The following is a 16,160-nucleotide window of genomic DNA, read 5'->3' as shown; positions in this document are numbered from 1 at the left end:
TTAAATATTATATGATAATTAATTATTAAATTTTTAAAAAAATTAATAGGTTCTGTGATCAAATGTAACTTAGCGGAATCAAATGGATCAACTCATTTACAGGGTCTGTTAGTCATTTAAGCAAAAGTATAAAGGCATTTTTGTTCAAGTAAAAGAAGTCATAAAAGCGAATATGTGGTGTCATCCAATAGAAAACCAATAATAATAATTTTTTTAAAGTAAAATACTCTATATAGAAGGATAAATGAACCATAAATAAACTTACCATGAGGAATAAAAGCTCCCAGATCCATAAACTAAAATGTTAATTCATAAAGAAGATTGTACAGATCCAAAAGAACAAAAAAAATCTAGAATCTCTTTAAAAAATATATATATTACATATTTAGAGGAGTAAATTTCTTATATTGGCATTAAATATTATCAACAAAATATTTTTCGAGCATAAGAAGTTAGGAATTCCTTTGATTATTTATTGATAAGGGGTTCAGAACACTTGGGGAATCCAATATATATATATATATATATATATATATATATATATATATATATATATATATATATATATATATATATATATATATATATCATGTCCTAGTATTCGTTTTATCAACTCAATAGATCAGTCGAATGACCATCTTATAATGCTATCAAATTGACACCACCAATCAGTCTTATTCGATAGTTCTCGACAGTAGCATGAATTATTTATCCTATGATTGATTATAATGTTCGATGATTCAGTGCATGATTTCACGACTGAATAATAGCTGACTCATTCGTATAATCACCCCTCCACACATTAACTCTTACTCTGATTCAATGGATAATAATGAAAATACAATTATTGTTACAGTATCATATCCTCACATGCCTTTTCTTTGATCACCCCATTAATGATGTCTTGGAGTAATGTCCAATCTCACCGAACTCAACTGAAGACTACCGGTGGAGGGAGGAGCCATTAATATTCGGATTTTGTTGCAATAATACCCGACGAGAAAAGTATTCTTTTTACGGATAGTCCGGAAAATAATTTGGCCGATCAATATTTAGAAACACACTGCGGAAGCTAATCGAGTGGTGTAAAGAGCTGTAATAATCGTGCATCACCACTCACGCTGCCTCCCATATTCGAGCTGGCCCGCTTGAAATCCTCCACATAATTTATACTGTTACGAACACAGTCTGCTGATTTGAAGTCTCCTTCACTCATGCATCAGCCTTCAACTCCGCATTGGCCTTGTTGACATCGTTGCGGCGCTTGATCGCAATGTAGGCGGACACCACAGCCACGAGCATCGCAAACACAAGCCCGAGGACGACGGCAGCGATGGCGCCGGTCACAGCCCCGCCACGACCCGGAGGGGCCGAGAACACGTTTCCCCCCACCACCGCGTCGGCCTTTGCCCTCGCCGAGGTCTTTCCGGGGTAGAGCGACGACGCAGGCAGTGGTGCAGTTGCCGGTGCGTCGACGGTCGGGTGGAAGAACTCGTAGGCCGACGGTGGAAACGACATTGGGTTCTCGAAGGCCAGGCCATGAGGAGAAGTAGCTGAGGATAAGAGGAGTGAACAGAGGAAGATAAGTAGCATGTAAGAGAGTAGCAGTACTGAACCCATCTTCTTCTTCTTCTTCTTCTCTACTATGTTGGACGACAGAAGCTTAGATCAGCACTATATGTAGCAGACCTTTAAGTATATGTATGTGGTTGGGTGGATTGTAGACAAAGCGAAGCAGAATGATTCACTGGTCTTTATAAGTTGTGGCAATCATTCCTCTGGTTTTTTATGTACACCATGCTCTTCTTTTCGTAGAAATCAGTTAGGATTTGGAAATCATTCCTTGTGTGGATACAGAAAACCAAAATACAAGTAGCTTGAATCCCTACAACTCACTTTTCTGAGGTGATCCTTTCATGACCTGAGTTGGTATATTTCATCTTGCTAGCTTGAAGGAGATCAAAAGCTTTACAAGCTGAGACACATCATCAACATCCCATATATATGTTCCCATCTTTGTCAACGATAAATACTGCTGCTCTTATAAGAACCAATTACAGAATATGGTATTATAGTGTTGTTACGAACATGGAAAGGAGAAGAGAACATATACTAATCTCACATAAGTCAGCCGAAGAAAGGGAAGTTGTAGGTGGTGGGAGTTTGCTTCTTGAAGGAGCAAAGGTGAAGACATGGAGTCATGGAAGAACCCCAGCATGCAGCGACCCACTCACTCTTCCTCCATCTGCTTGCATTATGACTTGGGAGCCACCGCATGCCGGGGTGAATCAATTGCCATACGACAAAACCTATATATACTAATGTGTGTCACGCTCCACTGCCAACCTTTCTTTACTATTCTATATCTCTCGTTCCTATATGATCTATTAGAGATCATGTTTAAATCTTCTTCATCGACGAATTAAAGATTTAAATGAAATCTTTCTTCACGTATGACTGCAAGTTTCTGGATTTATGTGGTTTGCGATGTTTACTTGTTTCATGGTGAACTCAAACATTTTAGACTTCCATATTTCCTTTTTTATTCTTTAGCCTAAGTCAGAATCATGATTATGTGTTTATTTCATATTCATGATTAGACATCTAATAAGTATTTTATATATTTGGTTTAATAATAATTTTTAATTATTCTTCGCATATAACTCAACTTATTGTTATATATATGTTAGATAATTTATCTATTAGATTATGTGATCTTATTTAATTGGACAAGATATATTATAGATCTAATTGAATTTTGACTATGATTATCAATCAATAGAGAAAAAAATCACTTATAATAAGCTTTTTTACGAGATGAACCTGATAGAAGAAACTCTTCTCAGTACTTATCTTAGATATTTTATTCTACCTTCTAAGGACCCGATATGTGTGATAACACAACATAAACGATATTATTAATCCTTTCTCGTCACTCTCTAATCCTTATTCTATCATTTACAATAGTCCTATGAATAATAGGAAGAGAGGAGAGTCTAATTCTCTTGCAGAGATTAGTGTTGTTGCATTTTTATGAATTAGATTATGGAGTGTATTCTCACATCAAATAAAAATTTTCTAATATCGAAAGATATGCATATCTAATCCTTGATTTATGATTATTTGATTTTAGTTCTCAATATTAAGTTTTTTTTATATAATAGAAGCATGATCAAAGTTTTTATACTTACAATTAGTACCAGAACAAGGTTTGAAATCAAACCATATAGATCTATTTATATTTAGATTTGTTTGTGAGCACCCTTCAAATGGTGTTATCGATCTATTCTCCTATCCTGTCTATCCTATTGCATGCATGTGAGCACTAAAACACTAGTGGAATTGCATTAGAAAGCATGTTGTCTTGTTTGGATAGTGGACTATCATCGACAACTTATCACCATTGGAATTGTGTCGATTGGGTAGCGACTACTTTGGTCACCGACCCTATAGTGGGCACTTGCTACGCTAGTGGTAGTGTTGTGAGGTGTAGTGACAACTACTATGTGCAGCAACCCAACGATGATGACGACCTAAAGTGGCTGCCAACCACATCGTAGGTAATAGCCCTACTGAGTGTCACTACCATATCTACAACAATGGTCCTTGGGTGTTGGCCTTAATCGGTAATAACAAAAGCGATGAAGGTGGTCATGGCAACATTAACTAACGATGCGACATAGATGACAGTGCGGATGTCTTTTGCTCGCTCACAACCACGAGGCTATTATGTGCGATGGGATACCATGATGATCTATTGATAAATTATTAACTAACACATTGATGAGGAAATTGAATATTGCTCAATATGATAGTACTTAAGGGATTTAAGATCATATCCTTAAATATGGCTACAAGACCGTAAAACTTAAAGAATAAGACGTGAACGTTGATGACTCATATAGTTCATTGTTAATTCTCCTTCTCCTCAGTTTAGTTCATTTAAGATTCACTATGATATAAATAAAGATAAATGACTTGAACAAGCTAACTAGTATACGTGCTTATGCTGAATTAAAATTAAGACAATAAAGATCTTATAATATTTTGACTAGTAACAAAAAAAGTTGAAACTTCAAATGCATACTATATTCATATTATTTCTAGAAATTTAGTTTCCTTATCTATAATTAATGAGTCATTTATTATCTTTCATTTAGTGATAATAAACTCGATATATTTTATAATTTAATAAAAATCATTTTTAATATTTTGTGTGATCGTTTATATACAATTAATTTGAATCTTAGTTTACAAAGATATTGGTGACTCTACAATTAAATGTTGGATTAAAGTATAGTTTCGATAATAAGAAATCTTCTATCTTATAATACAAATATTTAAGACATATTTTTAAGAAAAGAATTGAGAGATTAATGAAGGATTTAAATTATAAGATTTAGATTTTATTAATTTTAATATTTGCATAGATTACATCAAAGAAAAGTAAACAAAGCATATAATAAAAAATATCATAAGAAGTAAAGAATTCTTTTAGATAATTCATACTAATATTTATTATATTTATAGATGACCTAAAAAAATATAACTATGTATATCTAATACATAAAAAGTCTTAGGAAATGAAGTCAAGAGATAATAAGATAGAATAGTTAAAATTATCAAATCAGATAGGGGTGATAAATTTTATGGTAAATATGATGAGTCGGATCAAAATCTTAACCCTTTTACTAGATTCATAGAAAAGCAAAATATTTATTCTTAATATGCCTTACTAGACGTGCCACATCAGAGTAGCATTACCGAAAGGTAAAATCATATTTATATGAATATAATTAGGAGTATGATGAGTTATTCCTTTCTATTTAAATCGATTTGAGGTGAGGCTTTTAGGACAACTATGTATATCATAAATAAATTCCCTAGTAAGTTAATTCTATCAACTCTATTTAAGTTATGAACTAGTAAAAAAATTAATCTGAAACATCTATCTATTTAGGTTGAGAGTCTTCAATCTACGTAAAAAGAAATTAGATCCATAAATCACTTCTAGGTATTTTATTAGTTATACAAAAGTATTCAAGGAATATAAATTTTATTATCATAATTATAATGTTAATATCTTAATGGCACTGAGAAGGGGGTGAATTAGTACAATAACGTTTTTAATCATTTCTAAAACTCGATCAATAAAGCAACACATTTTAAAAACTTAATTAATCGAGTTAAAGTTATAAGTAAAGAGAATAAAACTAAGTCACAAGTAAAGAGAAGCAAATCAATTTATAGTAGTTCAATCTTCTCTCGAGGTCATTGGCTTTCACTATCAATCTTCTTTTCAATAGACGAATATCAACTACCCTTGTTATATTTGTTTACTTTTTCAAGCTAAGGAGATAACTTTCACACTCTCTTTTTATACAAGATCTTTTACCTCCTACAACTTAAAATTATAACCAAATTCAAGAGGAGGAGGAGGTTAAAATTAGAGTTTACAACACTTTTTAGATGCTCCATCAACTAAGCTTCAATGTGATATTTATATTTATGATATAATAATCCTAAAGACAATATTTTTTTTAAGTACCTAAAATCTTTTTTACTATTTTAAAGTTAGATTATTTGGAATTAGATTGAAATCTTACATAAAGCCCAATAATAAATATTATATTATGTCTAGTTATTATATAACTAGAGAGAACTTATAAGAACTCAACATACGGGATTAGACAAGATTATAAATCCATTCGCATCTCCATCTAATTTCAACTATTATAAAGATCTTATGAAGGACAAAAGTAGAGTCTAGTTCTCTTAGAGATGATATTGTTGTGTTATCCAATTATACAATGTGTTCTTATATCAAATAAAAATTTTCTAAATAATATTGAAAGGTACACATATCTAATATTTGATATATGACTATTTAATTTTAGTTATTAATATTAATTTTTTTTATATAACAAAAACATGATTAAAATTTTTGTGCTTATATTATCAATCTTTTCCTACCATAATAATACTTTCAGTCGAAAATAAAAAAAAAGTGTTATCAATTTTCATCCACTATCATAGACATGATTTTATATTGCACGAGTACTATTCATCAACAGTTCTCGGCTGTGTTAGGCAAAATAAGGCAGAATAGTCGATTAATTATTCCCGTCGACTTCAATGCTGAGGTGGGAAATTTGGAATCATATACTTGAACCTATACGAAGATGGCATAATTCCATCCGTCTTTGTGGTTCCAAGGCTTTCACGTTAATCTCTTCATCAGTTCACGTGTTGATTGATTGCTACATGTCCAATGGATCCTGCCGACCCAAACTTACCTACTTCACGTTCGTTGCCCTAAAAGGAAGAATAAGAAAGGTTTTACAATGGTTCCGAGATCGTTTGATTGGATCCGTGGATACCTACTCACCAAAACCACGTTGAGAAAAAGGAAATGCCGTAGTGCACTAGTTGAGCACGTAATATTAGTGTTCTCTTATGTTTATTCTTCCATGGAATTGTCTTAGTCTTGGATTTCTTTGGGATTTCAACTCTGCTTTTTCCACATCAACACATGTTTGGATAGAGACGTCAAGATTGACAGTGAGTCGTATTTTCGAGCATTCCCATCCTCTTAGCTATAAGATGGCTGAAGACGAACAATCCTTTTTTTACTTTTCGATTTGATGACTCGAGTGGCAACACTTTGATTGGAAAACGGAAGTAGTACAAAGACAGATGAGAGAGAGAGAGAGATGATACATGGCATTTGCCACCACTGGACTTCAACCATCATTCCATTCGACGAGGTGATCATGCATTGCTCCGGAAAGAACCCAAAGCTTTGACAGCTCCTGCTCTTAGGATGTATTGGTGATAAGCTGCGGCAATGGCGGCACCGATGAGAGGCCCCACCCAGAATATCCACTGCAATCAAATTAATTATAACTGGATCAGACCACCCAGAATGTACATGGAGATGTCAAGTAATGAATTCTCGCATTGGCGGAGTTCATTTAGCCCAAACACTGCCTCAAAGTCCAACCCGTTAGATGGATGTGGAGAGACTTTCGTGACGGTGTGGACAGTGATGTGACATGCTTATAAGGAGGAAGCTTTGAGCCACTAATGGTGGATTGGGTATACCTGGTCGTCCCAAGCCTTGTCCTTGTTGTAGATCACAGCAGCTCCAAAGCTCCTCGCCGGGTTGATGCCAGTGCCGGTGATGGGAATCGTGGCGAGGTGAACCATGAAAACTGCGAACCCGATCGGGAGTGGCGCCAGAACCTGATGCATGTGACACAGATAATTAAGATGCTGTAGATTTAAGCAAAGCAATTGCTGACGATGCCATGGAAATGTACCGGCACATGGGAGTCGCGGGCGCTGCGCTTGGGGTCGGTGGCGGAGAATACGGTGTAGACGAGGACGAAGGTGCCGATGATCTCTGCGGCTAGGCCGGTGCCCTTGGAGTAGCCGTCGCTGAGCTCGTTGGCGCCGCCGCCGTAGCGGACGAAGAAGGCCTTCTGGAATCCCTTCACCAGCCCAACCCCACAGATCGCTCCCAAGCACTGGGCGATCATGTAGAGCAGCGCGCGGATGAGGGAGACCTTTCGTGCCAGGAACAGCCCAAACGTCACCGCCGGGTTTATGTGGCCACCTGCAACAACAGCATCCCCTTTACTCTCATACAAAAAGCTGTCCATTATTCGACTCCGTCTATCCATGTCTTTGAATTTTTGGACTGTTTCTTTCGATTGGAATCTCAGCTTTTTGGACTTTGTGCGACCGAGAAAAGAACAGGAAGAAAAGATGCTATCGTTTATGGTCTCTGAGACGTAAAAGAACCGGAAGCGTGATGATACGTACCGGAGATGCCGGCGGTGCAGTAGACGAGGATGAAGATCATGCCGCCGAAGGCCCAGGCGATGCCGAGGATGCCGACGCCGCTGCAGGCAGCGTCGGTGGGGTTGACGTCCGGGTCGGACTGGTGCTTGTACCCGATGACCGTGGCGACGGTGACGTACAGGAAGAGCATGGTGGCGATGAACTCGGCGATCGCCGCGCGGTACAGCGACCACTTGGTCAGCTCCTCCCAGTCGAAGAGGGGCGCCGGCGGAGGGTCCGTGTAGTCCTTCACGGCGTACTCGCCGTGGCCTGCTGCCGCCTCCACGTCCTTGGCCATCTGTCGAGAGGAGAGCTGGGGATCGTGCAGTGAGTGCTTCGACCCTGAGCCGGAGTGGGGTTATTTATGCGAGCTGGGAATGGGTGGTGCGTTATGGTAGAGTGTTCGAGTGGCGCATCCACTCGCCGTCCCAAACCGACTCTTGCTTCACCATTGGTGCTTCTTCCCCTGGGCCCACCAATGGAGTCACGTGAATATATATATATATATATATATATATATATATATATATATATATATATATATATATATAAGTTTCAATAAAAATGATGCAAATGTGTGATTGATGGAGGGAGTACATCTGGGACCAGTAGAACTTTAAATGCGAGGTGGCCCACCTTCGATCATTTGTCAAATGTGTTTGTTTACAACCTTTCAGGTTCCCATGTTTTCCATGCCATCGATTCGAAAAGTCTTTAAATTATTTATCACTGTCTAAAACAATTACTCATCTCTTTTTTTAAAAACATTAAAAAGCTTTATTGATGAAATCGATAGGAATTCGCGTCAGTGCGAATCACAACGGCTCGAATCAGGGCCTAGAGGAAGGGTGCGATGGCATATATTTCTTACACATCTGGGAGTGGAGTGGAGTGGAGCGCAGACGGTTGGTGGTACGCCGCGGAGATCTTTTTCGAGTTTGCCACGCGGCAAACAATGTAAACTGGATCCAGGCCACTAGTTAGTCGACGAAGGCTAACCACTCAGGTTACGACACGCGGATGATCCAACGGCTCGAAATCGCCTGGCGGTGCGGCGCGGCGAGAGTTGGAAGACTCTGGGAGGTGGACCTCCGCTGCAGGAGGCACGACTTTCTCGGCCGCCCACGGCACGACTCGCTTTCTGCAACGAGAAAATACTCGAAAGAAAAAACGACTCCGTTTGGACATTATTACATTCAACCACTGAGAAAACTTGTCCATTGACCGAACGGTTCACATAATTAATTGCACGTGATTAACACAAAAGTTGGTTATTAAGAAGTTAAATCGAAGAAAGCGTCTTCACTTTACTAAGATTCTAAGAATTAGAAAAAAACATACTCAATTCCGCGTGCCTCAAGTCGACCCTCTCGAAGCTCAAACAGTTTGACAATTACATATTTATCATTATAAATTTCAATACAATTTATACCTATGTTTCACTGTCATTAACATTATAATCAGAAAAACCAAGCTAACCACCTGTGTATTATTTTATTAGGTATACATACATGTGTGTATATATATATATATACACACAACTGCAAAGAGATGAGGGCACAAATGCAACCAAAGATCATCATCATCATGTGCTCATACAAACAAATCATATCACAAGCTCAGGCACGGCTGCAGCAAACCATACATCACAGTGGGATGACCTTGGAGCATCCTAGTCTGTTAAGGCATTGAACTGGAGAAACAGACCAAGGTTTTAAGTGTGCTACAGTCTATATGATTATGCTGCGATGACTATGATCACAATGAGGAGGACGATCCCAAAAATCACCAAAAGCAAGCACATCTGCACATGAACCAAACAACTCTGGTGACATACAGCCGTAGCAGCACCAAGAAGAAGTAGATGGGAGTGAGATTGATGTTATTACCAGGGATGAATTTGACTTTTGGGTTTTTGCTGCCTTTTTGAGTTGGGTTTTTCCTTGTGCAGTTGCCGCGTGGGAGTTCTCGATGTGAGTGTTGACGTCATCTGTAATAAAGGCCGTGAAAGTTAGCGAGAGAATTAAGAATAATACGCAATTGTCCATGCTAAGTACAAAACTTATTACCAATTACAACTCCTTGATCATGAACCAGCACGGCAAGGTCCTTGAAGATTTCATTCACCTGATCAATCTGCTGCTGAATCTCTTGAATACCCTGTTCTCTCTCCTCGATGATTGCCTCATTGAAAATAATCTCATTATCCAACAACAGCACCTCTTGCCTGTACATAAAAAACAGAGGGAGGCCTCACAATCAAACACTCCATTAGTTGGACTAAATAACAGCAAATAAGGCATAAGCTGCACAACAGATTTTGTGCACGAGGAACCACAGAGAAAACGTATCTGATAGCCAAGTTATGGTGTCATGATCCAAGTAATTGCAGTCCAAGTAAGCTATAATCTGTGTATGGTGTATGATGCAGGCTTTGGCCCTTGCCATATGGTCCAAAATTATTATATGAAAACCATTAGCAATAGGTCAATCAATACACAAACAAAAACAAGATAATACTCTCATCTCTACTCACATATCTTGCATACTCATCAGCAGATGGCATATAGTTTAGAGTTCGCCTTCGAGTCTCACATGTTGGACTAACCTAAGTGACATCATCTTAACATGTTTTGGTCCATGCAGAAGACCAAATTTGCAACAATATCATTCTGTCATGACTCAGAGAATCTATTTAATCCAGTAACTTGTGTTATTGTGCTTTCACCATGTTACTGAGTCTCACTCTGATTGAACTCCACTGACAAATGAAAGCAATGAATTGACTAGCACATCAACAGAAACAAGTCAAATGCCAGTGTATGAATTAGGCTACAATGCACACACAAGTCCACACCAATTCAACTTCATGTCCACGTTGCAAAGAATCCAATATCATGTTAAAACTCCGGTATAGGCCAACTGAACCTTTCCAAAATATGAGGGATAACAAAATGAAAGACAGATTGGAAATGCTCTGCAAAGAGCACAGAGATGTCTGCATAACATGTATCAAACTGGAAGAGGATAAAAGGAAAGACATCAGCAATGACTCACCTTCTAGACTCTGCAAGTACAGCACGTTGTCCAAGTGTGTTGTTGGAATTAGAGTCAGCTTCAATTGCAGCATAACTACACAAAATAACCAGGATATAACATCAGGTACCAATTTATGGAGATAACATAAAATTTATTTGAATAATCACATGGGTTTAAGATAAGAAAATTTAACTATAATGAACAATCCATCATGCTCATTATCATAATTTAATACACTAGTCAAATACCAAGCCAGCCACTTCTTTTTCCCCTTTATAAGTGTAGCAAGAGGAATTTCTAAAGGTTAGGAATGAACAGGACTAGCAGTTGCTCCAGAAGTAACAGAAATCCAAAGAATATTTTTTATCCAAAAAAATCCCCAAATATTCGTTCTCTCAAAAGTAACCATACCAAGGAAAATATGTGGAAGTCTAAAATCCGTCAAAGCAATTCCACATATAAAGCAAGTTGCATATAAGAGATGCAAAATAGCAACATGTGACACTTTTGTCGATGCTATTGAGATTAAGAAAACATGAAGCCATTCAAACCCAAAATCCAACATCAATAATCAAAGATAGCAGGTTACCTTGAAGGAAGAACTGCTTGGGGAACCAATGGCATATATGCAGTCTCTCTTTCAGCTGCAAGCCTTTGAAGATTCTTGAACTCTTTCAGAATATGTTGGAAATCCCTTGCAAGTTTTGCATCAGCTACTTTTTTGTTTGCCTACAGTTCAACTAAATGCTTAAGCAAAAGAAAGATATTTGTGAAGAACAATGTGATTTGCATTCATTAACATGAATCATGCCTTCTCTCGTGCCCTTTACCAACAACAAAGGATCAGCTATAGAAGAGGACTAATGGTTGGTATTCTTAAAAACTGCTGACTTGATGTCAACCCACTATGGTTATCACAATATTCTCAGAAAAGACAATCTCAAACAAAACAGTGAGTAGATTTAAATTATGAGGTTTTGCTGCTAGGAAATTCAAGCTTATAAATTGCAACTTCAGCTCAAACTTATAAGAGTCTAGAAGTCTAGAATATGTAGAGCATGACAAGGCTGCATTACATTGTGGAGTTTATTAAGGCATAAATTCACCTTATGTTTTTTTCTTTATTATGCATGTAGGCCCTTGAAAAAGTATAAAAGAGAAAAAAAATAAGTCGTATATGATAATATCATTGTAAAAAACAGTAATTAAAAGTTCAGTTTGTTGAAGCCTTCTATATCTTCTGATCATAATATGTAGTGCTTATTGGTGAAAAAGTTTATACTTAAAATCTAAATGAACGAATTGGATAAAAATACAACTCATTGACAAAATTGTATGTTCCATGATTAATGTTGGTTCATGAGGAAGCCCAAGTAACAGTACCTCCAACATGGAATCAGTAAAATAAACAAAACCAAAAGCACATGCAAAAGATGGACACTTACACTAACTTCAAGGCGGTGGTCTGTTTCACTAACTTGTTCAAGTTTGGCACAAGTATCTTTAACTAACTGTCCAATTTGTAGTCTTGTATTGCATCTGCCAGAAGAAAAGATCAAATTAAGCAAAAAAAAAAAAAAAACAAAGCCAGTTCTTGGGAAGAGAAATTCTAAAGAACACTGTACATACAGTCAAAGACACATAAAATCTTGCCAGAAAAATAAAATGCAAGGCTGATTTAGTGGTACGTTTCAAACTTGGGGACTGGGTTAGTACACTACTAACATGTGAAAAGAACACAATGATAGTAACTGATCCCCACAATCAGATGGGTTCTGACAAATTTGCTAAAAGAACTACATGCTACAAAAAAAATAGATCTTGGAAGCACATCTCGGAACATGCAAAAAGAACACTACTTTAACAAGCCTACCTTACTCTAAACCAAATAAAAAAATTATATTTTTTGAAACAACTTTAAGGAGTTATGCTTTTGTCACACTAAGAAACAAAAATATGCATTTTACAGTTGAAACATATGTTTTTAGTAGAAGGGAAAAGAGTATGTAGATCTACAAGTTATATGGAAGAAGAAGAGTAACTAATGATCACTATCCGTCATATACTAGGATTCATGTTTACTTTACACAGCTCAAAGCACCCTAGAATATAACACAGTACAAGAAATAAAGCTGCTCCAACTGTATAAATTAAAAGATATGAAAGAGAATGTTATATTTGTCTCTTATGTTTGACTTTCTAACTGAAGTGGAAAAGAGCGAAAGTTGGTTCTTCCTTCAGTATAATTTGAGAAAGAAGGAAAGGGTAATATGGTTATTCTGAAATATGGTTTGGGTCCTCTGACTTCAAAAACTTTTAGGGGCATCACAAGGTTTGGTACCTTATCAGTTGATCACAAACTACCATTACCTGAAGACCTTGATCACCGAAAACAAAAACATGATTCATAAAAAACTAGACCCTAACAGTTATGAACAAGAAAGCCAAAATACTAAACTATCATAATGCAAAGAACTAAAGACAATTTTTGACCAAGTTCACCACTTCATCTGGCTAAAAAAAGAAGCAGGGTCTTGTAATCAACTTTTGATTTTCATAAAACCAAATGGCAGATCAGCACATTAACAAGCACGGTCAACTAAAAATCACCAATACTTCATTCTAATCGATGAACTTACAACAATTATTTTAACAATAGGATCCATTGGTCCCATTAATAGATCAAATCTGGTGTCAAACCAATTGGCCATAGTGTCTATTCGAATTCTAACTGATACTTAAATTTCGATGACTGAATCAGGTCTTTCTAATAATCCAATTTTCAAACAGCTCCAGATAACAAGTCATCCATCACTAGCGATAGACGAGGCTGCATGATGCGAATACTCCATCATTAATTGCTAATAGGAATTTGTGACCATCAACATGATATAGTAGAGAACAAATTAAAACCCTATGTAACTCTCTTTATGAGGAAGAAACATCTGAAAGTATCTCCTTAAGGTTTAAATATTCGCTAGGTCTCCTACAAGCCTGATATTATGCAATATAAAACATATTTTGCAAGCATAAAAGCTTTATTCTCTAATCATCTGTTTCATTAAGCTAGAGCCACCAAACACAACTCACAACTGAGAACGCTCAATAAAGTTGTGTCAAAATTTTACAACTGACAATAATGTAGCTATCAGCCCACTAGAGTAGAATCCAGACTTCTGGACACGTGCAAGCTTAGGACAGTGTCATAGGTAATACTTTCACGGCGTCAGCTTATGGAAGCAGGAAACAACTTTCACATACACAGAGATGGTCTAGCAATATGATGCTTAAGAGACATGTCCATCTCAAAGGCAAAACCACAAAAACCCATCGTCAATAGAGTGAAAATCCCATCTTCTGAATGGAATTCAAACTAAAGCACTTGCGACCACCAATTCAGAGCAACAAACATCAATTAATTAAGATTAAGATAGACCAATCGGAACCCAAGAATAAAAACAAAGATTTTCCACGAGGAAAGAAACCCTCACAACTTCTGGCGGAGCTCGGGGGTGTCCTTGGGGGTGCCGATCGTGTTGACGAGGCGCTCGAAGTTACGGACGGCCGTGGTGATCTGGAACAGCCCGGCAGCGACGGCCTGCGTCGAATCTTGTCGCCCGTTGGTCAGATCCCTCCGGCCGGTGACCGGCCACCCCGACTCCAGATCCTGGAAGCTCATCCTCTCCCCCTCGATTCCTAGCAGATAGAAAGAGGGGGAGCAAGGAACAAATCCCAAACCCGAACCGTAACCCTAGAAATCCGTGGTCGATCCTGTCGATCGGAGGCAGTGGGGACTCGCGAAGGAAGAAATTAAGGAAGAACAGCGATCGAAAGATCGAAGGTTTCGTCGAATTCGCGGGGGAAGAACCGAAATAAAGAGGTTGGGATACGAAGAGGAAAAAATAACAACCAATACAAAACCAATAATATAAAAAGACGATTCGAAGGACCGACCGCGAATAATTGTATTGCCGAGACACGTCATTATTGTTTTTAAAAATTATTTTTTATTCTATTAATATTCATACAAAGGATTGGCAGTGTCTTCTTTCTTTAGAAAACTTCAAATTTCTATTGGAAATATATTTTTGGGTTGATAATAAGGCATTAAAGTTTTAAGGATTGTATTTATTTAATTGGAAATAGGTCTAAAAAAATTCTAGAATTTCGAATCATATATATTTTTTCATAAAATATTTCTCATTCCTTCTTTTTACGCTCTCATGAAGTTTTCATGTGTTCATACATCTACATCAACTTCCGTATGACCGTGCCCACAACTTAGTAATATTAAATCAACCATGATGATATCATTATGGAATGAATTAAATCAGATAGATAAAACTATTAATTAGGTTGATAAAAATATACTTTTGGATTATTGATTTTTTTTTTTTTTATTTTTTTTAAGGTTTTTTCCACACAATTGATGCTGACAGTCGCTTTGGACTAACCTTAGATCATTTTATTTTTTGGTTTATTTTGGTGTTTTGCTCGTCACAAATCTATTTTCTTTATGTGTAGGTTATTGATAGATTAAGAGTAGTAACGAGTCAAATCTGGCTAAGTATTTAATAATGGGATGTTTCTAATAAGGTTCGATGTACCGTATCGTACCGACGTTTCGATCCGGGCTCGGTACGGTATGGTACGGTACCGGTGTACCGGGTGGTACATCATGGCATACCGAGCGGTATGCCCTAGTGTACCGAATATTTTTTTTATTGTTTTCATATTGTAGCAGTGCTACGGTATAGTACTGTAACACTGTAGCGGTACCGAGCGGTCCACGTATCGATAACCTGTTGGACCGATATGTACCGTCCGGTACGGGCGGTATGCTTCGGTACAACAAACCTTGGTATCTAAAGAGATAAAAGATGCAATATTTGATATGTGCCAAAAACATTCATTGTGAGTTAAATCGTACTTTAAGGTTACGATGGACTCTATCACCATGAAATTTATTAGGAATGATGATGCATCTCAACTTTCTTAGAAAAGGAGTTCATATATGTTGATGTTGTGGGTGATTGGACTACATCTAATAGCATTTTACTTGTTGTACTTGTATTTTCCATCTTCCTTCCACTGTATAACTTCATCAAATTTCAACATTGGATCCTATTTCATATAGGTGTTAAAATTATTTTTTATGTTAAATTGATCCTTGAATCATTTGTTTCATAGTAGATAATTTTGTACCACCATCTACTTTCTGTAGTCACAGTTTGTTTCTTCCAATTTTACTTTAAAAATACATATGACATCCACAA

At 37.0% G+C, this 16,160-nt stretch overlaps 2 protein-coding genes across 3 annotated transcripts; both read right to left on the bottom strand.

Moving 5' to 3' along the window:
- Positions 1-6,608: 6,608 nt before the first annotated feature.
- Positions 6,609-8,202, bottom strand: LOC135634614 (probable aquaporin PIP2-2). Its single transcript, XM_065145033.1, has 4 exons — positions 7,828-8,202; positions 7,323-7,618; positions 7,105-7,245; positions 6,609-6,885 (listed from the first exon to the last, which is right to left on the bottom strand). The coding sequence occupies exons 1-4, from the start codon at positions 8,141-8,143 to the stop codon at positions 6,772-6,774; spliced, it is 867 nt and encodes a 288-aa protein (XP_065001105.1). The 5' UTR covers positions 8,144-8,202; the 3' UTR covers positions 6,609-6,771.
- A 1,207-nt stretch (positions 8,203-9,409) lies between these two features.
- LOC135634760 (syntaxin-22-like) lies at positions 9,410-14,795 on the bottom strand. 2 transcript variants are annotated; one of them, XM_065145324.1, is made up of 7 exons: positions 14,376-14,795; positions 12,330-12,423; positions 11,474-11,613; positions 10,903-10,977; positions 9,915-10,072; positions 9,735-9,835; positions 9,410-9,649 (listed from the first exon to the last, which is right to left on the bottom strand). In XM_065145324.1, exons 1-7 carry the CDS (start codon positions 14,561-14,563, stop codon positions 9,584-9,586), a joined length of 822 nt encoding a protein of 273 aa, XP_065001396.1. In that variant the 5' UTR covers positions 14,564-14,795; the 3' UTR covers positions 9,410-9,583. The 2 variants fall into 2 exon arrangements, with proteins under 2 accessions (XP_065001396.1, XP_065001397.1); XM_065145325.1 differs by having other exon boundaries at positions 9,973-10,072; positions 14,376-14,771.
- Positions 14,796-16,160: the final 1,365 nt, after the last annotated feature.

The sequence above is a fragment of the Musa acuminata genome, chromosome BXJ3-4, assembly GCF_036884655.1.
Source record: "Musa acuminata AAA Group cultivar baxijiao chromosome BXJ3-4, Cavendish_Baxijiao_AAA, whole genome shotgun sequence".
In the NCBI taxonomy this organism is placed as follows: Eukaryota; Viridiplantae; Streptophyta; class Magnoliopsida; order Zingiberales; family Musaceae; genus Musa; species Musa acuminata.
The sequence above is the reverse complement of the archived record's forward strand: the minus strand, read 5'-3'. Positions and strand labels throughout refer to the sequence as shown.

Excerpts from the sequence above, each read along its gene's own strand:
- LOC135634614 (XM_065145033.1), bottom strand. The coding sequence starts at position 8,143 with ATGGCCAAGGACGTGGAGGCGGCAGCAGGCCACGGCGAGTACGCCGTG. Across the intron at positions 7,619-7,827 it reads CTGCACCGCCGGCATCTCCG|GTGGCCACATAAACCCGGCG; the intron begins GTACGTATCATC and ends CTGTTGTTGCAG. Across the intron at positions 6,886-7,104 it reads ACAAGGCTTGGGACGACCAG|TGGATATTCTGGGTGGGGCC; the intron begins GTATACCCAATC and ends ATTTGATTGCAG.
- LOC135634760 (XM_065145324.1), bottom strand. The coding sequence starts at position 14,563 with ATGAGCTTCCAGGATCTGGAGTCGGGGTGGCCGGTCACCGGCCGGAGG. Across the intron at positions 9,836-9,914 it reads TGATCAAGGAGTTGTAATTG|ATGACGTCAACACTCACATC; the intron begins GTAATAAGTTTT and ends CCTTTATTACAG. Across the intron at positions 9,650-9,734 it reads AAAAGTCAAATTCATCCCTG|ATGTGCTTGCTTTTGGTGAT; the intron begins GTAATAACATCA and ends GTTCATGTGCAG.